Source organism: Fundulus heteroclitus, chromosome 4, assembly GCF_011125445.2.
Source record: "Fundulus heteroclitus isolate FHET01 chromosome 4, MU-UCD_Fhet_4.1, whole genome shotgun sequence".
NCBI classification, from domain to species: Eukaryota; Metazoa; Chordata; class Actinopteri; order Cyprinodontiformes; family Fundulidae; genus Fundulus; species Fundulus heteroclitus.
This window is the reverse complement of record NC_046364.1, coordinates 31555377-31579625: the sequence shown is the minus strand read 5'-3', so window position 1 is coordinate 31579625 and position 24249 is coordinate 31555377. Positions and strand designations below refer to the sequence as shown.

Sequence of the window (24249 nt, the reverse complement as noted above, 5' to 3'; positions counted from 1 at the left end):
AAATTTTAATGTGATGATCTCGGGACTGGCACTGATCTTGTCCTCCAGTCAGTACACCTGCTCATCTCCACCGTGCCTGCAATAGTCCTCATTGGGTTCCATCTGTTTTCGCCTCCTTATAATCCCTGTGTCAGATCAGATGCCAGTGTCAGATTGTCTCAAACCAACCGTATGAGCATTCCAGCGTTCTCTTCTCTCCCTGCCTGTTCATGGGTGGGCTTACAACTAATGAACAAGATTAGAATGGATTCATAGATTAGAATATTACATCAGACCAATAATAAAAAGATTTTGGTAATGATCTCGGCACTGGCACTGATCTTGTCCTCCAAACAATACACCTGCTCATCTCCACCGTGCCTGCAATTAGTCCTCATTGGTTCCATCTGTTTTCACCTCCTTATAATCCCTGTGCAGATCAGATGCCAGTGCCAGATTGTCTCAAACCAACCGTATGAGCATTCCAGCGTTCTCTTCTCTCCCTGCCTGTTGCCTGACCCGATTCTGCTTAAGTTACTGAGCCTGCCTGTACCCTTTACTGTTTCTGCCCGTCTACCTGGAGACCTGACCTTCACCTCTGAGTACCGGATTTCTGCCTGTCCCCTGTGATCGAACCTGGACCGGATCTGGACCTCCCCTGTCAGACCTCCCTATCTGTACTGGCGCTGGATAATTGCCTTTCTGTGTTTTGGACCCGGACTCCCCTGGATTACGCCCCTAGAAAAGCCCCTAACGGATCCCCTGCCAGTTCGCCCGCAGACGGACCGCCGCTCCCGGATTAGCCCGCTTGGTTTTCTGCCGGCCCTCCAGGCTCTACTACCCCGACTTCACGTTAGTGGACCAGTCCTTCGCATTGTTGCTGTGAACCAACCACTGTTCACTAACCTGTCGTCTCTGCCTCAGGGGGTTTAACCAGACCAAGCGTGAGCTGCTGCGCGTTGAGAGGGCGAGACTACTTCCTGCTTTTAATAAAACCTTAAAACGCCACTGACCTATGTCGGTTGAATTATAAATCCAGTTCCTGTATGTTACATTTTAATACAGAGATATTTACTTCATGGACAGTATTTTTAATACTCCCTTAAAGGTTGTTATTTTTCAAAAAGTACTTTAATCTGATAAAAGGCCTGATGAGAATGCATATTCTAATTTAGTAGAGTATGACTGTTGACAATAGATTGCATAAATCTATAGCCAATGAGTATGTAGTGCAATTTAAAGCTTCATAGTTTAGTGTCCTTCTGAAAACATTTGTGAGGAACTAAAATGCAGTCCAATATTTTATAGGGAACCCATTTTAGAGATCGCTTCTGCTCATGGCAGATTTGTCACGAGAACAGTTTTACGAAAACTTGGGCCATTAGGTTACCTACTTTTTAAAACTGCTTCGCTACCTGGAATACTTTCACAGAATTTTACAGAGAAGCCACTGAGCAAACCAGAACCTGAAAACCTGTTAAAAAAAATAAAAAATCAAGAATTACTAGACAAAAATTAGGAAATGTCACAAGAAATTACTCCTTGTTACAATGTGTTGAACTACTGGATAAGATTGAAAAGATTCTGGCTAACATATGCATGACCCTGCATTTCCTCTCTTCTTTCAGCTAATCCTTTCAGGAGTTGCCACAGCAAGTCATTTGGTCTCCGCCTAACACTATCTTTTACATCATCTTCTCTCACAAATACCTTCATGTCCTCTTTCACTCCATCCATAAATCTTATCTTTGGTCTTCCTCTAGGCCTCCTGCCAGGCAATCTCCAGCCAATTATCTTTCAGCCGATGTATCACCTATGTCTACCCCTCTGGGGACCCTCTGGCTTTATCTCCAATACATCTAAGATGAGTTATCCCTCTGATGTACACATTTTTGATCCTATACATCTTCGTCACTCCCAAAGAGAACCCCAATATCTTCAGCTCTGCCTCCTGTCTCTTCCTCAGCATCATTGTCTATAAGCCATACGACATTGCTGGTGTCACCATCGTCTTGTATGACTTTGATTCTCGCTGATACTTACCCTTATTTTTCACCTGAATACTTTATTTGCAGAACAAAAACTTTTTAACAATTGAAATGTGTGTATGTATTTAACTAGTAAATGAATCATGTTTCAGTCTGTTTTAAGATATCAGAAAGCCTTGGTTTGGACAACAATCTTTGGATCTCAGAGATTATTATCATGCAAAGACCTACTGCCAACCCGACCCTGCACCAGTACTTGGCAGTAACAGAATCACTCAACATTTTTTTTTCTTACAGATCGGGAAAACAGGGTGTATATTTATCAAAATACAGGTACATAAAAAAAAATTGATATTGCAAAAAAGAGCAATATTTTATGTCAGTCATTTCAGAAAGGGAAGCTGTTGTTTTATAGAGATTCATAACGTGTAGAATAAAATATTTCAAGCCTTTAATTCTTGTAATTTTGTTGAGTATAACTTACAGGGTTAAAAAAAATCAGTGTCAGAAAATTAGAAAGTCACATTAAATCAATCAAAAAAGGATGTTTTAAGCACAGATGTCAGATTTCTGATAAGTATGTCCATTTCTGTCCACTTAATATTTAGTTGGGCCTCCTCTTGCATGAATTACTGCATCAATGTGCAGTGGCATAAATGCTATCAGTCTGTGGCGCTGCGTAGGTGTAATGGAAGCCTGGATTTTTTTGATAGCTACCTTCAGTGATCTGCCTTGTTGAATTGGTGACTCTCATCTTCCTCTTGACAACAGCCCCATAGATTTTCTATGGGGTTCAGCTCAGGAGAGTTTGCTGGCCAGTCAAGCAAAGAAACATCATGGTCATTGAACCAGCTTTGGCAGTGTTCGCAGGTGCCAAGTCCTGCTGGAAAATTAAATCAACATCTCAACACAGCTTGTCTGCAATGAGAAACATGCAGTGCTCTAAAAGTTCCTGGTTGAGGGCTGCATTTACTGCAGACCAAACACCAGCAGATGACATGGCACCCCAAAATCTCACTGACTGTGGAAACTTCACACTGGATTTCAAGTAACATGGATTCTGTGCCTCTTCACTCTTCCTCCAGACTCTGATACATTTAACTTCCAAATGAAAGGTGTTTTCCAGAGCACTGCTGGCCTCCAGACCACTTTTGCCACTGGCATCCAATGTTCCTGCGCCGTCAGCCTTCAAACCTCTTGAGCCATCATCCTCCAAGGTCATCTACGGTTTGGCCTCCAAGGTGCCTCCTTGGGGCATCAACCTCCAAGGGTCCTCCTGCGGCGTTGGCCTTCAAGGTTCCTTCTGCGCCGTCAACCTCAAAGTTTCCTGCACAACAGGCTTCCTAATATTTTGCACCAACAACCTCCCAGTTACCCTCCTGAACTTTGGGTTTTGTGACCTCTTTCTGGGACCTCCTCCACCCACTGTGTGATTTGTATTTTTTGTTGCCTATGTTGATATTTAATCAATTTCATTATATTGCATTTTATATTTGATAATTTAACTCAGTAGTATGTAAAGTTACAATAACAGGCAAGTCATCCAAATTCATTGACATTTTAGATCGTAACTGCATAGTTACTTTACCTAGTAACTAGTTTGCTTTGATAGTGGTGCCGATGTATGGCAGCCTCACCTCTGTCAGTCTGCCCCATGGCAGCTGTGGCCTACTACCATAGCTCACCACTGTAGGGTGTGAATGTGTGTGTGAATGGGTGAATGGCTCACAGTAGTGTAAAGCATTTTGGGGTGGTTGAACTACTTAAAGCACTATAACAGTACAAGCCATTTGCCATATAGTGCTGTAACTCAGTTAGTACTCAGTAACTTGGGAGAAGAAACTAATAACTATAACTAGTAGGGCTGTGTGGCAAATACATTTTATTGATTAATTTAACTTAAAGATTTGGCTTTTATAAATAAAACAAAAAGACATTGAAGGAAACCTAGAAAATATACTGATCAAAATAGCTTTCAAATACAACAAAAATGTGTCAACAAATTAGTTCTCGTAACCTTTCCACGATGTTAGACATATTTTAATTTCACACGTTTCTTTACAATGTTATTCTCTCTGATTATGCCATCTCCCATGATATAATAAATAATTTGTTGTCACAAAGTCATATAAACTGTGAAAACCCTACAGCCAATAATACTGTTGTGCCTTTTAACGGGACCATCTGAAAACAACTTCCTCAGGTTTCATTTTAATACAGAAGTAGCTCAACTCCGCAGCTGAAAGAGCGGAAAGGTCAATGACTAAATCTCCCTGTCTATGTAACTCATGTCCACATCTCTGCAGCGCTACATGGCGCTAAATCCTGTGACTTGCCTGTTGTGAACGTTTTACCCACAGAGCAAAGCTTTCTTTTGGTAAAAAGCCCTTATCTCCCTGTTGAGTCTAACCAACAGGGGCCGGAAGTCATGTTGTAGATTACATAAAGGACTATTTCACTCCTTTTAAGGGGCGTAAATTATTGTTGATCAGCTTTAACACAAGATCTAAGATTGGTTCATATTATTCTTAACTAAAGGCAAATTATCAAAAACTTTTTTTTTTTTTTTTGGTAAACTCATATGCGGAACTCGATTTCATAATTATTATAATTTTTTTTACAGAATACATGTTTTGCAAGCAACACGGTGAGTTTTGAATTCCACCCTTAATTTGATGAAGTCCAGTTTGTACAGCTGACATTTATTTTTGCTTTTGAGCAGATGAAAGAACACATTTAGCAGAAATTTTTTTTAGGCAAGCTACAATCTGGGCAACCTTATCATCTTAATTCTTTTTTAAAAATAGTTTAAATGTCAACCTTAGGGGTATTTCTAGCCCTTCATATTATCTTATAGCTATATCCTCAGGTATAACTAATGCTTACCCCGCCCAGGGCTCTACCTTCCAAGGTTACGTGCCAGACTGTTACCTGGATATCCTGGACCAATAACCTCAATGCTACCTCCCCTGGCAACGCTCTAAGTAAAACCTGTCCGCCTTCCAATGGTGAAACTATACATGCTCCTCCACACATGCATCCCTTCATTCTGATATGTATATATATTTCCCTGCTGTCCTGGATACCTTTTCGGTGATCACCATCTCACCCATAATTACTTTCTCTGAAGTTTGTCTCAATCTCACTCACAGTCCTCCCCGCCCTTTCCCTTGGGGACTCCTGGAACATTTCCCGGACCAAGCATCCTGTAAACAATGAAACTGGTAAACTTTTATACAATGTCCTGTGTTTTTTTTTCAGAAACGTAACATCCCCAGTTTCTGACTTGCTCCTCACCGTAGGGAACTCTGACAAGTGTATAAAAAGCTGTTGCTCCTTCCTCTTCTGCTTTGAATAAATGCTACTTTCATGATTGTATCTTCTCACATCTGGCCCTGCAGGCACAGTTTGTTTCCTGTACATTGGGTTTCTTCATACTCTAATAGGTCAAAGGCTAAATGCACTATAAATGACCCTGAACCGAAACTGGGCTCGATGTTATTTAGTTATATTTTATCAGGCTCTGCTGATTGGTGAAACATGTTTTATGCAAATATAATATATTGTTTCAAAATCTGTTTTTAGCTTCCTTTTGTCTGGTCCTATTGGTGCAAGCCCCATTCACATTTTGCTGGCCTAGAACTTCCCGAGCATTAATAGAAAAAGCCCCACGTAGCTTTACTCCTTTTAATTATTTTCTAGACACTAAAATATATTTTGGCGCTCCATTTAAAACATGGTTGGAATAAAATATTTGATCAGAAAAACATTTACATCTTGCGATGCTTATTTGGAATAAAATAGGTAGCAAAAAAGGTTTAAACTATTTTTTTTTTTTTTTTTTTTTTTAGCTCTGCTAAAATCAGGCGGTCGTCCCGAAAAACAACTTTAAAATACTACTTATCTTTTTCCAACGTTAGTCAAGTCAGCCGTGGAAAGGAAGAAGTGAAAATGTTTATTACTTTTTTTTATTTCTTCTTTTTCTTGTTCATTACAGCTTCCTCATGGTGATGATGAGAACATCCGTCCTCCTGTAACCGCTTCTGTCCCGCCCTACAGAATCTGCTGTGCTCTTCCCATCCTCTGCGCAAGTCTCAGCAGGCACAGTCCTATGAAAACGGCCCCAGCCCCTCAGTTCCGTTTCTCCTCGCTGTTGTTCTTCACGTCCGGTGTAGTTCGGCTCATAACGGATTGAAAATGCAGCGGAACATCAGCAAGAACCATCTTTTTGTCATCGCAGCTTCTCTTACCATCCTGGTGTGAGTAATTGACTCAATTAATTTGCTACGCTGGTTTTGAATAGTGCAAAAAAAAAAAAAAAACGAACAAAGACAAAATAACTTATGCAAGTGCAAAACATGATACAAAGGGATTTGCTGTCTGTATAATTTTGGCATATGATCAGAACATATTTTGCGCGCAAAGCGGCGCAAGTCGTCGCTACATTTACTGAGTAGCCTATCCAAACTATAAAAATCTATAGGAAATAGTTTCAATGGAACCGACGGAATTAGATAAAGCGCAATATTTATTACCGCAATTTCGCTTGTATACATTTTTTTAAACTTGTACACGTATGTATAAGTTCAACTATTTTATCTTTTTTTATTGCGGGGAAAATGAATATATATGTAATTAGGGTCAGAATTAAGATCCCGCGAAGGCGGGTTGTAAAATGATATACCATTAATAAACTGTTTAAATGTGGAGTAGGATTACGTCAGGGGTGAAATAACGAATTCCCCAGTTAAAATTATATTTTTCAGGATCTGTATGTTTTGTTCTTGGCAGATCGAGTGTTGTTGTTTTTTTTTAATTATTATTATTTTGTATAAACGTGGCTTCAGCGTGACTCCGAATCTAGGAAGACTTGTAGGCTACTCCGCTTGTTTGATCTATTTTAGTTTTTGTTGAATTGTCGTGTGTTATGGTTGTAAAAATCGTCATTTTAAGCACAACAGATAACGAGCAACTCAACTCAAATGAAAACAAGCGACAGAGGTTAGGTCTAAACACAACTTGTAGAGATCCGCTTGTTGTCGGTTCGGCATCCACGTTCTCTGATCAGCCGTGTGACGCACTGGTGAATTAATTCCTGTCAGATCTACATGCACTTTTAATCTGTTTTGACACTCTGTTTTTTATTTATACATGCTGTATTTTTAATCCGATTTCTTTCAGTATTTTCGACATTCCATTGTAATTTCTTTCTTAATATAATTTGTTTTTCCATTCAGCCCGTTTGTGCGTGATCGCTGACAGTGACGTAGCCTACTGAAAGTAGTCCACAGTGTCTGCAGCGCTATATCGTTCTCTGAAGCTATAATGTACAAAAATGCAATTGCATTAAACATAACTTACTCGATTCACAAACTATCGTCCTTGAACAACCATGCCATAAGGAATATTGTGCGGATTTTTTTTTTTTTTTTTTTTTTTTTTTTTTTTAGACTTCCTGTGCATAAAAAAAGAGGGGGATGCCTCTTCCTTCACTTAGAAAAAGTATCAGCTGTCAGTATGTACTGGAAGCTAGAAGATGTCTGCAGAAGGGGACCTGGTGATGATTTTATACAGAGACATCTCAAAAAGTTTGAATATTGTGAAAAAGTTCCATAAATTAATTACACATAGAGTCAAATATTTTAAGCCTCTTTTTTGTTTGACATTTTGGTCATTATGACTTACAGATAATGAAAATCCCACATTCTGTGGCTTGGAAAATTTCATTATGACATAGGATCAATAAAAAATGAAGTTTTAACCCTTTGTCTATGTTGGTTTATTATATTATTCCAATTAAATCTTGAACAGATGACATTGTGAGTCTTTACAATGCCACTATGGCTTTCCATGGACAATACCTGAAACTCCTTAAAAGGTAACCCCCCCCCCCCCCCCATCAACTTTTTTTGCCTGTAACTGCTAACATGGTAGTCTTAGTAATGTCTAAATATTCTGGTTATTATTTTGAGGGTTGCGTTTGTTGTGGATCAACACCAGCAGGTGACATGGCAACCCAAAACATCTGTCTGACATCTGTGCATTATTTTGACAAACTAGTGCACGTCTGTTGAAATTCTGCTTTTGTGTCTAAATTCATCAGTGTGGTGCCCTCCTAGGGTTAAACAGGGGTCTTGCATTGAATTCCGAATCAGGATTACTATTGGTTTAAAAGTTTTTGTGACGTAATTTGGAGAAACTGACATCAGTAGCTCAGCTGCATAGGGTTTAAAAGCAGCTCCATCTTAAAAAATAAAAAATAAAAAAAAACACAGCCCCATCTTGTGCCTGCACAGCAAGCATTGCTGACCAGCAAGTGACCAGCTACAAATCTAGTGACTTTATATGTGTTATTAGCGAATTTACATAAAAGCACCAATTGTTCTACAGTCAACTGTCTTGATGCGGCAGCTATGCTGCCTTGAGCCCCTTCCCACTCCCTTCAGCACTGTCTCTCAGGCAGACAGCTGCTGCCTCCTCCTGAAACCCTCTTGCAGTCAGAGCAAAGAGGGTTCTCACACTCACACTCACACCTCGATGCGAGCCGCCATTGTTGAATCAAAACAGTCTCACGTCACAGTCGCTTCTCCACTACGTCACATCTATGAAACTCCAGCCCTGCGTCCTGATTGGCTGTACAATAAAATTGGTTGGAGAAATCACTCTCTATGGGAGAGGTCCCAGATGGATGTGAGTGAAGCTAGGCGGAGCGATATCAATCTAGCTAGGGTCAGGTTATCTGCGGTGAGGATCAGCTCCAAAGAATAGTTTCATATCTTTACTGAAAGAATTTAACGTTCATTGCAATAGCATTGTTATTTTCATAGAAAATATGTTGTGTTCTTTGAATTTTAAGTATTTACCAGGAATGCTAAATTTAGGGGCAAATTTTCTTAGGGTTTTCCATTTCCTCTGGTGTATACTGGTTGTTCTGATCCTAAGAGGTTTGAGTTTTAGGGGGATCTTTTGTGTTTCTGTTTTCATAATTTCCATGTTGTTAATGTTGTCTAACTGTTGCCAACATTTGTTTGCCCCATTGTGCAGTACTTTTCTAGTTTGTTCTTGTCTTATTTGTACATTTAGAATATTCCTGTTCAGCTCCAATCAGGTTAATTAGTCTCCTTCCCTCAGGTCCCTCAGGAAATTATAGACTAATTAAAATCTAGAAACTTAAGGCTTTTGCTTGTTTTTTGTTCTTTGCTGTCAGGCCAAATTCAAATTTCTACAAACCCATTTTTTTACTATAAAAACACCAAGCAGTATAAATCGATATGTCAGATATCGGCTTCATCAGTGACCACGTTCTTAACACCAGTTATTAAGAATTCTTCTTTTTTTTATCGCCCCTGAATCTGTGCCAAGTGTCTCGGCGACTAATGTTACGAAATAACAGTATACGCAAAACCGAACTTCTCTTCCCCAAAAGAGCGTTTGAAACCGTAAAGGGCATAAGTACACAGCAAACCATGATGCCTAACCGAAATAAACATTATGTACTTACCACTTGTTGTCTTAATGCTGAAGCAAGGGCTCCTATTCACAGGAGAAATTATTTTTTTAACAGACGTGCGAAATGGCATCCGATTTGTATGCTTACCCAAATCCACAAAATTAATGGAAGAAGGGTCGTGTTACTTGATTCCTTTTATGTCTGCTTTTTTTTTATCATGGAGGGTAAATAAATATCTTTTATCAAACTGCTTTCCTGTACAACAGACACCATTGTTTTCCCCTTATACTCTTCCTGCTGCTATCCAGGAATGCTACCCCCTCCCCCCCCACCCCCAAACACATACACACACGCACACACTTAAAAATGTGGGAAGCAGTTGCTGCGTTTACTCTATTGCTTGTGTGCCAATGACAGCTAGATTACTATTGTTAGTGTTGCTGTCATCAGTGTTTTACAGCCATCCTGTAGAACAAAACGCTTTGGAAATGTCTGGAGAAAGTTTACATTTGCACCAGATCAGGTCCATATTTGGATGAGATATTTCAAATGAGACTTTCTTTTAAAAAAAATCCTTATTTATGGTAGTCTGCACATTTAGGACATTTGTAACAATTATTGAAGAAATACATTTCTGCCATTTGTAATTGGTGAATTTAAGCTGCCCATGCTTTGGTGTTGTGATGGTGTAGCTGTCTTCTCACTCTGTGTCAATCTACCTTTTTGCCAGTTAATATCCACTTTTGTACCTTCACTTTGCCATTTTATTCCATTCTGCTTCCGTTTTGTACCTCTAAACAAACAGTTTAATTCCCATGGGCCAATATCATAGCATCTGAGTTTCATTCTATCAGTTTTAGAGAAACAAGTTAATAAAAAATCCAGTTTAACACAGTTTATTTAGGATAAAGTAACGCATGGAACTAGACTTCCATTATGCCGGCACGTAGACAAAGGAGTGAAAGGAACTGGCAATAAACAGAATGAAGTGGTGGGAATATTGTAGATATTAACTCAGGTGAATCACATGAGAGTTGGGGAGCAGACACAGGAGGTGAGGCAGATCTGACAGGTTGCTATGACAATTTCTTTAAAGTGGGTGTTAAGGACCAAATAGAAATTTACTTTAAATCGTTGGTTGTACTCTGTGGAGCAAAATTGACCAAAGCAATGGAAAAAAGACCAAACAGAACAAGAGTAACAATAGAATAGCAATGGTAGGACTCCAAGACTAGGTGTAACCTATAGAGATACAATCGGCACAAATCTAAAATCTAAAACAATGCTCATTTAAAAATGATACAAACATAATTTCCCAACTGTAATTTCCCACTGGGATTATTAAAGTATTTCTGATTCTGATTCTGAAACATGACACTGTAAGCCTTAACCACTCACTCAACCCTGTCAACTGCCACTTCATCAACTTAGGGAGGCTTTCAGACATTGTAATTTACCTAAAAAGAATACTTCCATTTGGATAAGAAATATCAGCAAATAGTCTAACATGTTAGCTAATCCTCCACAAGAAATCGAGAGAAAAAAAAAAGATCCGAAATTGAAGCTCCTCTTTTTTCAGAACAAGCTAATATTTGTAGCAGAGCCCAGCTTGCTGGAACAGGAAGTCAGAAAAGAAACCTGTCTTACCGAACGTATCTGCTGTTCCTTTTGGTTTTGCAGAGGATATGAAACATCAGTTGAAACCACAAGAAGTGTGTTTGTGTCAGTCAGCAAGCCACATGGTAGCTTGCTCTTAAAAGTGTACACACCCTTGTCAAGACTCTCTCCACATATAGTAAAAAATGTGTCCTTTACAATTTAATTGAAAAGCAAACTAATCTGTTAGAAGGAAAATAAATAAAGGTGCTATAACCCAGTTACTTTAGTGTATACCCCCATATTTAATATTTTAATTAAACAGTTTATGTTTTTTTGTTTTATTTTCAATTTTAAAGTATTTCTGATTTAGCATTCAGTCTTATTTTGTGAGAGTCTATTACTGTCCACTAACTTGACTTTGAAATAGTTGATCTATTGACCTTAAAGGGTTCTCCAAATCTGTCAAACCATGAGGACATCTGTTGTTTACAGCTCTCTTCAGATGGCTCCACAGGTTTAGTTCTAGACTCATTCCAAAATCGTTCTTCTGGTGAAGCAAAACCTTTGCTAAATGGTAAATGGCCAGTACTTGTATAGCGTTTTATCTAGAAGTGAGGACCCCAAAGAGCTTTACACTACATTCAGTCATTCACTCCATTCACGACACATTCACATGGTGAACGTGGCAAGCTACATTATAGCCATACATCAGCACCATTGATGAGATAAGAGCTTGCATGCTTGCCCTTAACAAACATGAATAATATATGATCATGTAAATAGTTTAAAGGCAAGCAGGGCCAATTCGAAACACGGTAAGTCTAACCTCTGTTTCTACATGCTGCTTAGTTTAACTTCTATTTTTTCAAAATGTGGGCATGCAGGCATGCATTGGTTTAACTTTTGCCCTCTAAACGGCTCACTGCTCAGACATCACAGACCGAGAAGGAGGATTTTTTAATCCCTTTTTATTACCCAAGGACTCATACATAAGCTAATATTCAACCAGAACAGTTTCTTTTGTTGCACACTAACCTCTTTCAGTTTAGTTTTTAATTGTGTCAGTTACGCTCTTCTACATTTACGGCATTTAGGGAGTGGATCTAAATCTTTCTGGATCTAAAATTAAAGTAATACATTTTATTACAGTACACACACTTTGACCCCTCTACAATGGAAACTCGGCAAGGCAAGGCAAATTTATTTGTATAGCAAATTTCAGTACAAAGACAATGCACAATGCTTTACATGATTAAAAATAAAACATGGGAAAAAAGAAACTAAAAGCAAACATTTGGACTAGAAAGTTGAACTAATGACGTTTCAGTAAAACTGTTTAACGAGAACAGTCGAAGGCAAACTAGGGCTGCCACTAACGAAAATGTTAATAATCGATTAATCAATAAATCGGATGACAAAAAAGTTTAGTTCCACTTCTTTTATCCAAAATAGAATATTTGGACTGACAGAGCAAATAAGCGCACAAAATACAAGTTGCTACTTAGGTGTTCTGTTACAATAATATTAGATACCATATTTGGCGGACTATAAGGCACACTTAAAATCCTTAAATTTTCTCAAATATTGATGGTGCACCTTATAATCCGGTGCACCTTATATATGATTAATGTTGTGCTTACTGAACGGTTTTATGTGGTACAGTGCACTCAAAAATCTGTTAAAAGTACTTTGGTAGGCAAAGAAGCAGCTTTGCTCAATGGCTGTTATGAGCATTACGTTACAATGTGTCAGTACCTGACCGGACCCCTAGAAGTCTAAAAGACCTGCCTGACTGTAATGTTGAATCTAGAAATGCATTCATGTAAAGGCCCCCTAATACTCGGGCGTAGTTCAGTCCGCGAACGGTAAAACATCCGCGGAGTCAGCACGGAGTCCACCAAGCTCCCTCGCACTGTAGTCCAACAACTCTATCCTCCGGACAGAAACAGACAGCTCTCTCTCTGAGGAGAGACATTACACACTTGGGAAAAATATTTAGCGCGGCTTATAATCCGGTGCGCCTTATGATTCCGAAAAATGCGGCAATAAATATATTTGCTTCAAATAAAGAAGTTTCTATTGACGAGATTGTACATCAGTCATTTACAGTAATAGCCAATGTCGTGAACAGCGATTAAACACAGTAAAAGTGAAACTGTAAAACCTGTGTCAAATGCGGTTCGTTGTAACCTCACCCTTGTGCTAAGGCACCTAGGGAAGGAAATTCGGCATAACAATGCAACCAGATCAAAAACACTTCCACTGACAAACAAATAAACCACCAGCCCATTTCATAGACAGTTTGCCTCTTATTGTTCTGAGTGTCTCACCAACATTTAATTATGGTGACAGAACAACAATAAAGACTTGATTCTTGAAAAGTTAGTTTAGAGCCCTGCTCCTCTCTCCCGTACAGTACCTTAACTCAGACTTTGTCAGCAATTTAAAACTTATAGGTTAATCAACAAATTATTACCATCAGAATTACAGTTTTTATTGATTGCTTTGACCTGCAAATGAGTTAACCCATTCTCATTGGTTCAACAGTTAATGCAGATGTCATTCAAGCAGTCCAAACTCCATTACTTTAGCTGTGGTTGCCAAACAGAAACCATATGTTCCCAGCTCTTAGAAACTTCTTGATCGGTATGAAATCACTGACGCACCCGTTTGACACTTCGTCACACAACCTTTCAATTTGCAATCAGTCTGCAGGCATTACAGTAAAAGGTGCCATGTTGTGTGTTCTTTGCAAGCATGGATGGTCTAAGGCAGATGAGAGTCAGAGTCCGAGGAAGAGGAATCCCTGTGCGAGGTGGAGATGTAGCTGCTGCCCAATATGTAGACGTGGAGGCATGTCATGGATGGATTAGGCATGCAAGAAGATTTTTCCCTATAGGTGCATTGCAAGGAAAAAAATATGAGTGTGAAGAAAATGAGGCCTTGTGGCCTATTCGTCAAGAGAGAAGAGGCAGCCAGCCCTAGTATTTTTTGTTGGAATATTTCATTTGTAGCCACAATCTGGAAAAAAAAGAACGAATAATCAATAAAATTTGCATCACAGCATATCTGATTCTGGATCCATTTTTTGCAAGGCAAATTTGACTACGACACTGACATGGAAGCTGTGTACAGTCTTTGGCTACAATGAACCAGCAATGCCGCACTGATTCACATTGACTGTGGTATTTTGTATTTTGTTGCCCCTTTGTTTAATGAATGATTGGAAGGGCTCATACATTTGTGTGCAAGTTGTGTTGTTTGAGGGCAAAATGGACTTTTGGTTCATATTTTAAATGTTTTGGCAGAGTTAGAGCCTTTTACAAACAAAATGTGTCCTTTTGACCATTGGTGCCACTGTTTAGGCCTCTGCGTTAACTGTTTTGAAAAATTTATATTTTGAGTTGACTGCTGCGTCACAGCAATCAACAAAAACTGTAAATTGTCCATTCTGTGCGCTCAGAACAGTCAGAACCAACACCCCACATGACAAAGTACAAAACTTCTGTGGTTGTTTTATTGAAATTTAACAACTCTGCTAATGTCAGAGAGTTTCTCCTTTGAATAAAGCTTGGTGCAAGTAAACGTGTGCCATGATCGGACTATTTGATTTTAAGCGCATATAAACAGTGCTTTAGGAATACTCATATCAGGGAACAAGCTCCTTTCATTAACCAGCTAACAAGCTAACAGCCGCATTAGACGAGCCATCGGGCTGACGTTAAGGCGGCACCCCGAAGCACGATTTCACACAGCCCCAAGCCAAGTGCTGTCGATGTTTCCTCATTTTGAAACGGGACAAAAGTAAAATATAGTAATGACTTACTCTGCTGTTGAGCTCAGTTCACCCTCATCAATGACTCCATGCTATTTCAGCTCCAGCATCACTGTGGCGCTCTTGTGCCAAGTCAAATCTCACATGTAACACATTTTTTTGGTTTTGTGAAGCGCAACGTGCTCCCTATCTTTTGAGGACTTGGTTTGAGCCGTGTTCTCTGTCGTCATTAGTAGAATCACTAATGACGAGTGACTCATTAATCTCGCAAAACAACGGATCAATGATAAAATTCAAGCCAATGCTTTCAATTGTCAATTTTTATCAATTTGTTGTTGCAGCCCTACTGGAAACAGTAATAATTTATGAGCAGAACTCTAATCTGAGCCTTGAGGCAATTCATGAATATATAGTTTCCCCACTACACACAGAAAGATGGCAGCTTATGAAAATATACTAAGACTTGACTAATATGACTAAGATAGAAATGGATTAAGAAGGGAAGCTAAAATAATGTTTGCACATTGGTTGCAGAGGTAGATTGAAGGAGCAGGATGTCCTTCAAGTGGAGCAACGTGGAGGCCTAAGCTGGAGGTGGGGGGGGGGGGGGAAAGGAGGCAGTCCTAGATTGGAAAAATCAGGGTAAGATCGGGTAGTCAAAATGCAAATGCAAATAAGAGGCTGGTTGATGTGATGTTGAAAAGGAGCTGGGAGATGAGTGATGAAATAGAAGAGATGCTTCCTGTTTCTAAATGTTTTGGGTGTTAAGTGCGGTCTGCTGCGGCATGACTCAACTACATGGCAAGCCACACTAGGGTTGTTTTGCACTGCTCATATATCAAATGTTTTACTGACATTTGATTGACATACTTTACAAAAAAAAAGCTGAAGCAAAAATTAGCCCATATGTCGATGAGAATTCTCAGTCATCCAGGTCATGATCAATCCAAAAAATGGTTAAATAAATAAAACAGCTTCAGAACAGAAGTCCAGTTATTTTATTTTATTTTTTGACCGATATGCCAGTTTCAGTACATTGGTTTGTTTACAGAAAGAAAATGGAGTTGAGACTGACAAATTGGTTGGTGAAGGTGCAAACTGACCTTTTTATTTTACCAGATTTAAAGGCTAATGTAATATATGTTCCTATAATCGTCTTTGTAGGCCCATTAAGGCTGTCTGTGCTATAGGAATAATGAACTAGCAGCAGCTGTTACAAATATGGTTTGAGGGATAAACGGGGACATTAAATAAAGTTTGAACAGGTGTATAAAAGGATTATAGATCTGTTTGTGGTGTGTGTGTGTGTGTGTGTGTGTGTGTGTGTGTGTGTGTGTGTGTGTGTGTGTGTGCGTACGCGTGCGTGTGCGTGTTCTTGTACTTGCCGGATGAATGAAAACATTTTTTGCACTTTTTACTAGCAAAGTGAGGACTTTAATGTAAAGTGAGGACCTTTTTTCAGTCTGTACATTTTTTCTGAGCTAGGGGTTAGGTTTAGGACTGAGGTGTCAGTTAGGTTTAGCATTAGGGTTAGAGTTGGGCTTAAGTATATGCTGGTAATGGTTTAGGCAAAGACAGGGATTTAGTGTGAGGGTAAGGCTATTGAAAGGCTTGAAAATGAATGGAAGAAAACGAAAGTGACGGCAAGATCCTGCCTTTGTGTTTAAAACAAGGATTTGTGTTTTTATGTATGTATGTATGTATGTATGTATGTATGTATGTATGTATGTATGTATGTATGTATGTATGTATGTATGTATGTATGTATGTACGTACTTCTAAGCTCATATTCGTTTGTGTCTTCACAGGGTGCTCTATTGCTATTTCAAAGGCAGCATTCCTCCCATCAGGTGAGTTTTAGAAGAACAAACACGTTACTTTAAACATAACATGGGAATATACTGTTAAAAATATCCAGTGACCCAGTCAACTCCCCGTTGTTTAACAAATCTCATGACAATCTATTTTTAGTATCCATTTCATCTTGGCCTGTTATTTAAAAATGTGTTTGTGTTTTAAAGCTTTTGCACACCCTGTCTTTCCACTGAAAATCATATGGAGGAAGTGGAAAAGAAGATACAACAGTTCGAAGAGGTGACACAGGGTGAACATTGCAAGAAAGACAGTTGGAAGATAGGCGACCTGGTAATGGAACCTGGGTGAGAAGACAATTTTTGATGTCTGACGTGTTTCAACTCTTTCAGCACTCTGTAACTATTATGATCTTTGCACTGTTGTAAAACACCACTACAGTTTCAACTGCCTGGAAATGAGAACAGTATAAAACATCTGCCTAGCTGTTGTTTATATTCTTGCATGGCGCTGGGGCAATCTAATAAAAGTTTATGATAAAAAGAAATGTACATCCTCTAAGGGAGTGGAGTGGATGAATGACGTTTCAGTTCTTATTTAAAGTCATAAAACAAAACAACAAATATTGAGTTTAAAGTGATAAAAAATATAATCTGACGCAAAAACATTGGTCTTAGTAAAAGTAGCTCTTGAAACCCGTAACAAGATTTTCATGTTATTTGCAAGAGAAAGCCCTTGCATTAACGCAATGCTCAATCTTTATAGTTTCTTCAAATGCTGCGTTCCATTTGTCCATTTGGAGATTTCAACTGGAACGCCCCCTAAAGTTGGTATTATGAGTCGGAAAGTCGGTGCAAAAGGATCCTACCTGAGTGCCTCATTCAAGATGGTTCATACTCACAAAACGTTATTATTTGCTATTTATAGCAGTTCTCTATTATTTATGTAATTTTTAGCCAGGTGTACATGTACTACATTTCAGTGTACATAAGGTGGGATGTTTCAGCACTATCTATGTGCACACAACACAGTGTAGAACAGTGTTATTGCCTTTGTTATTGTTTTTACAGTTTTTATAGATTGCCTTGACCCGTTTGAAGAAACTTGCAACCTCTCGGTCTTCATCATCACCATCTCAGCAGAGCAAAGGACACCTCTTGCAAATGAGTTAACCCATTCTCATTGGTTCGACACATTTTCCCCACCCTTTTGCAAAACAGTTAACGCAGATGTCATTCAAGCAGTCCAAACTCCATTGCTTTAGCTGTGGTAGCAAAACAGAAACCATTTTTTCCAAGCTCTTAGAAATTTCTTGATCCGTATGAAATCACTGAAGCACCCATTTGACACTTCTTTACACAATTTTTCAATTTGCAATCTGTCTGCAGGCGTTAAAAGGTGTCATGTTGTGTGTTGTCCTTTGCAAGCATTGATGGTCTAAGGCAGATGAGAGTCAGAGTAAGAGGTAGACGGGTCAGGGGAAGAAGATTATGAGGAAGAGGAATCCATGTGCGAGGTGGCGGTGTAGCTGGAAGGGCTCAAGTTACAGATGAAATTCAGGCAACTGTGATCGATCATGTGGTAAATCATGGCCTTTCACTTAGAGGGATAGAACAAACAGTCCAACCTGTTCTCAATAGAAACATGGTTTCATCCCTTGTAAGAGTTTTAACGACAGGAGAGGAGGTATTGCTGCTGTACAGTATACACTCCTGATCAAAATCTTACAGTTTTTATCGGTTGCTTTGACGCAGCAGTCAACTCAAAACCCACATTTTTCAAAACAGTTAACGCAGAGGCCTAAACAGTGGCACCAATGGTCAGAATTAAACATTTTGTTTGCAAAAAGCTCCAACTCTGCCAAAACATTTAACATATGATCCCGAAGCAAAATTTGCCCTCAAACAACACAACTTGCACACAAATGTTTGAGCCCTTCCAGTCATTCGTTACACAAGGGGCAACAAAATACAAAACACCACACTCAATGTGAATCAGTGCAACATTGCTGGTTCATTGTAGCCAAAGACTGTACGCAGCTTACATGTCAGTGTCATTTGTAATCAAATTTGCCTTTTTGCAAAAAATGGATCCAGAAGCAAATACGTTGTGATGCAAATTTTATTGATTCTTCATTCTTTTTTTCCAGATAAACAAATGAAATATTCCAAAAAATGAAAGATTCCAACAGAAAATACTAGGGCTGTTTGTTCCTTCTAGTCCATTCTGTCCTGATGAATAGGCCACATGGCCTCATCTACGTCACATCCAATATTTTTGCTTACGATGCACCTAGGGAAAAATCTTCTTGCATGCCTGATCCTTCCTTGACTGACATGCCTCTGCATCTATATCTTGTGCAGCAGCAGTCATTGCATTGAGCAAAGGCATCTGCTCATAGGGGCGATGATCATATACCTTCTATCTCCATGCACTGAAGAATTCCTCTATAGGAATAGACACAGATGTATAAACTGTATCGCAGCAATACCTGCTGTCCCGTCAAAAAACTCTTACCATGGATGCAACCGTGTTTCTATTGAGAAAAGTTTGGACTCTTTGTCGTCGTCCCCCCCTCTAAGTGAAAGGCCATGATTTTCCACACGATCAATCATAGTTGCCCCAATTTCATCTGTAACTTCAGCCCTTCCAGCTACACCGCCACCTCGTACACAAACTCCTCTTCCTCATAATCTTCTTCCCCTGACTCATCTACCTCTTACTCTGACTCTCATCTGCCTTAGACCATTCATGCTTGCAAAGAACAACACACAACATGGCACCTTTTACGTAAAGCCTGCAAACTGATTGCAAATTGAAAAATTGTGTAAAGAGGTGTCAATCAGGTGCCTCAGTGATTTCATTCTGATCAAGAAGTTTCTAAGAGCTTGGAACAAATGGTTTCTGTTTTGCTACCACAGCTAAAGCAATGGAGTTTGGACTGCATGAATGACATCTGCGTTAACTGTTTTGCAAAAGGGTGGGGAAAATGAGTCAAACCAATGAAAATGGGTTAACTCATTTGCAAGAAGTGTCTTTTGCTCTGCTGAGATGGTGATGCTGAAAACTGAGAGGTTGCCAGTTTCTTCAAACAGGTCAAAGCAACCAATAAAAACTGTAAGACCAGTCAAAAAATTTGCATTTTGCACTATTGGATCTTAAGAAGGTTCTAAGTAGAGCTTCACAATGTTAAAAGGACAAATCAGTGCAAGAGACAAGAACATTTGAGCAGGGAATTGTCAGAAAACTGCATTTATACTCAAACATGATTTTTTCAGCTGATCAAAAGTTTAAGACCATAGCTCAAAAAAAAACGAAACCCCCCCAAAACAGAAATCAAAATGTCAAAAAAAAGGACTCAGTAATGAGTAGCTCCACCATTCTTGTTGATGACTTCAAACAATCGTTTAGGCATGCTCGATGCCAGTGTTTCCAGGAGGCTAGTGGGAACGTTGCTCCAAGTGTTGAAGATGGCTTCACGAAGGGCATCCATTGTCTGGAACTGATGTCCATTTTTGTAAACTTCCCTTGCCATCCATCCCCAAATGTTCTCAATTGGGTTTAGATCCGGGGAACATGCAGGATGGTCCAAAAGAGTGATGTTATTCTCTTGGAAGAACTCCTTTGTCAGGCGGGCATTGTGAACTGCAGCATTGTCCTGTTGAAAAACCCAATCATTACCACACAGACGAGGGCCCTCAGTCATGAGGGATGCCCGCTGCAACATCTCCACATAGCCAGCTGCTGTTTGACGCCCCTGCACAACCTGAAGCTCCATTGTTCCATTGAAGGAAAACGCACCCCAAATCATGATGGCGCCCCCCACCACTGTGCCGTGTAGAAAACATCTCAGGTGGGATCTCCCTGTCATGCCAGTAACGTTGGAAGCCATCAGGACCATCAAGGTTAAATTTTTTCTCATCAGAGAAGACAACTTTCTTCCACCTTTCAATGTCCCATGTTTGGTGCATCCTTGCAAAGTCCAAACGGGCAATTCTGTGGCGTTGAAGAAGACGTGGCCTTTGAAGACGTTTTTTGTTTCTGAAGCCCTTCTCTCCCAGATGCCGTCTGATGGTTATTGGGCTGCAGTCAGCACCAGTAATGGCCTTAATTTGGGTAGAGGATCGTCCCGTGTCTTGCCGGACAGCCAATCGGATCCTGCGGCTCAGAGCTGGTGAAATTTTTTGGGGTCTACCACTTGACTTTTTTGTTCCATAACCCTCAGGATCATTTAAAAAATGCAAAATGACTGTCTTACTGCGTCCAACCTCAGCAGCGATGGCACGTTGTGAGAGGCCTTGCTTATGCAGCTCAACAATCCTACCACGTTCAAAGTCAGTGAGCTTTTTTGCTTTTGCCATCAGGAGGTCTTGACAGTGTAAAGACTTCACAGAAAATGACATGGAATCCAGATGTTTGCACAGCTTTTGGCTTTTAAAGACTATGGTCTTAAACTTTTGATCAGCTGAAAAAATCATGTTTGAGTGTAAATGCAGTTTTCAGACAATTCCCTGCTCAAATGTTCTTGTCTCTTGCACTGATTTGTCCTTTTAACATTGTGAAGCTCTACTTAGAACCTTCTTAAGATCCAATAGTGCAAAATGCAAATTCTTGCAATTTTTTGACTGGTCTTAAGATTTTGATCAGGAGTGTATACATCTTTATCTATTCCTATAGAGGAATTATTCAGTGCATAGAGATAGAAGGTATATAATCACTGCCCCTATGAGCAGATGCCCTCGCTCAATGCAATGACTGATGCTGCCCATGATCTAGATGCAGAGGCATGTCAAGGATGGATCAGGCATGCAAGAAGATGTTTCCCTAGGTACATCATAAGGGAAAATATTGAGTGTGATGAAGATGAGGCCATGCGACCTATTCATCAGGACAGAATGGACTAGAAGAGACAGAAAGCTCTAGTATCTTCTGTTGGAATATTTCATTTGTAGCCACAATTTGAAAAAAAAAGAATAAATGATCAATAAAATTTGCATCACAACATATCTGACTCTGGATCCATTTTTTGCAAGAAGGCAAATTTGACTACAAATGACACTGACATGTAAGCTGCGAACAGTCTTTGGCTACAATGAACCAGCAATGCTGCACTGATTCACATTGAGTGTGGTATTTTGTATTTTGTTGCCCCTTGTGTATTGAATGATTGGAGGGGCTCAAACATTTGGGAGCAGGTTGTGTTGTTTGATGGCAAAATTTGCTTTTGGTTCATATTTTAGAACCAGAGTGGAGCCTTTTGCAAAAAAAATCTGTAATTTTGACCATTGATGCCACTGTTTAGGTCTATGCGTTAACTGTTTTGAAAAATGTGGGTTTTGAGTTGACCGCTGCGTCAAAGCAATCTATAAAAACTGTAACAGGAGTGGCCATAGTGGCTGAACGAACAACAAAGGGTCGCCACCTATTGCTATGTAATTTTTCATGTTCAGTTAAACAGTTTAGCACTACTTAAAAACGACAAAGATTTTGCAATGAAATGTAACTTTAAGACACATTCTAAGACTCTGGTTAGCTGCGTTTGTACATGTAACAATGGCTTTTGTGCGAGCGTCCCTGACAGTCCCACAAGAGGAAGAGGAAAATTGGAATGCAACTTAAATGGAATGTACCAAAATAAACACTGGAAACCCAGACCCCATGTGGGAGATGTCTCCCTCATGTTAAAAAAAACAACAACTTCCCAGCAGGCATCATTCCAAGATGAAGCCTGTGTGTATATGTGATCAGAAGGGCTGTCCTGACCCGGAGGAAAAAAAGCAACACTTACTTGGCTAGTTTTGTAGGCAGATAAGCATGAAGGCTGTATGAAGGGTGTATGAAGGCTGTGTCATAGAACTGGTTTTGAATGTTCAACTTGAGCTCATAATTTAGGATTTTGGAAATCGATAAACAGTTTGAAGTGGTTTAGAAATCTTTTGAGAACGAGAAAAGGAATGCTTTCTGAAGACGCAAAGTACACCGGGCGAATAAGTGACATTTGACTTGTCGAAATCTGCACCAGTTAGGATGCACCTCTGGAACAAGGCGGCAGCTTTTTTGTCCTTGTCATGGAGTCTATTAGAAAATAATCAGGACCGCAACATGATGTTAGAATTCACGTCTATGAGAGCTTCCTGTATTATACTATATTGTCAAAAGTACTGCTCACCCATCCAAATAATCAAATTCCAGTCATTATCCCAGGCCACAGGTTTTGGCATGCTCTCAGGAGCTCAGTGAGTTTCAGCACAATACTGTGATCAGATTCCACCTGTGCAACAAGTCCAGTCATAAAACGTTCTAACTTCATAATAGTCAACTCTCAGTGGTATTAGAAGTAGAAATACCTTTATTGTCCCACAGTGAGGGGAATACAGGCATGGCAGGGGGCAAAAACAAGTAGACAGATGAGACCAGCCTCACACACAAGTAACAAGGAAGGATGATTAATGAACGATGTAGAAGACAACTGCAATTTGCATAAATGTATAGACTCCCTGAGTGCAATTAGACAGTAGCATGTGAGAGAAAGAGTAACAATTATTAATTGGATCAACAGCCCGTGTAGACAGTAACATGTTCTTGGGTTTGTTTGGAGCAGCGTAGATTGTATAATTGCTTCCACTTTGTTATAATTTTTTTTTTTAAAAACGTTGAAGCGATTGGAAACAACAGCAACTCAACCAAGAAGTGGTAAGCCACATAAGCTGACTGAGCAGGGACAACAGATGCTGACGCATATAGTGTGCACAGGTCAGCAACTTTCTGCAGAGCTAATTGCTGCAGACCTCCAAACTTCATGTGACCTGAACATTAGCTTTAGAGCAGTGCGGAGGGAGCTTAATGGAATGGCTTTCCATGGCCAAGCTTCTGCATCCAAGCCATACATCACTAGTGTAAATTAAAGCATTAGAGCAGGGGTGTCAAACATACGGCCCGCGGGCCGGATCCGGCCCGCCGAACAATTTAGTCCGGCCCTGTGGCTAAATGCATTATCATTATAAAAAAAAAAATTTTTTATTTTTTTTTTCCCCAGTGTCCTGTCTGACAATGTGGCAATAAGATGCCACAAAGAGCTCATCAGATTTGACTTTCACAAGTGGACAAGATAAAAGGAAAAGAATGATAAAACAATTAGTGAAAAAAACATGTACTTTGTTTAATTGAAAATATGCAGTTCCTATATTGTCCACGAGGGGCGCTGTGTTTTAATTAGCAGATTAAGCTTCAGGTGTGGAAAAATTCAAATCATTTTTTAATTTTTATCTGTTTGATGTATTTTGTCATGCAAGACAGTGTTTTTAAGTTTTTTTAAGTTTAAGTCCACATTTATTAGTTCTATTTAATCTTGCAATGAGTTTACTCGTGTGGCCCTCTTGAGATCAGATTAAGCTGTATGCGGCCCCTCAACCAAAATGAGTTTGACACCCCTGCATTAGAGGCAGTGGTGTAAAGCAGGGGTCTTCAACCCTGGTCCTCGGGGCCCACTATCCTGCACATTTTCGATGAGTCTCTGCTCCAGCACACCTGAATCAAATGTTTGACCTCTTCGGCAACCATCAAAGGCTGCAGAGGCCTGGAAATCACCCATTTATTTAGGTCAGGCGTGTGGAGGCATGGAAAAAAACATGCCGAATGTGGGCTCT

General features: G+C 39.6%; 1 protein-coding gene across 1 annotated transcript in view; it reads left to right on the top strand.

The window, feature by feature from the left end:
• The first annotated feature begins 6064 nt into the window (after window positions 1-6064).
• Window positions 6065-24249, top strand: part of LOC105924102 (globoside alpha-1,3-N-acetylgalactosaminyltransferase 1) — a 34347-nt gene continuing 16162 nt past the window's right edge. Inside the window, exons 1-3 of the mRNA XM_036136394.1 lie at window positions 6065-6226; window positions 16600-16641; window positions 16813-16950. Coding sequence (XP_035992287.1) covers window positions 6165-6226; window positions 16600-16641; window positions 16813-16950 — 242 coding nt within the window. The 5' untranslated portion in view covers window positions 6065-6164. The remainder of the gene's footprint in view (window positions 6227-16599; window positions 16642-16812; window positions 16951-24249) is intronic.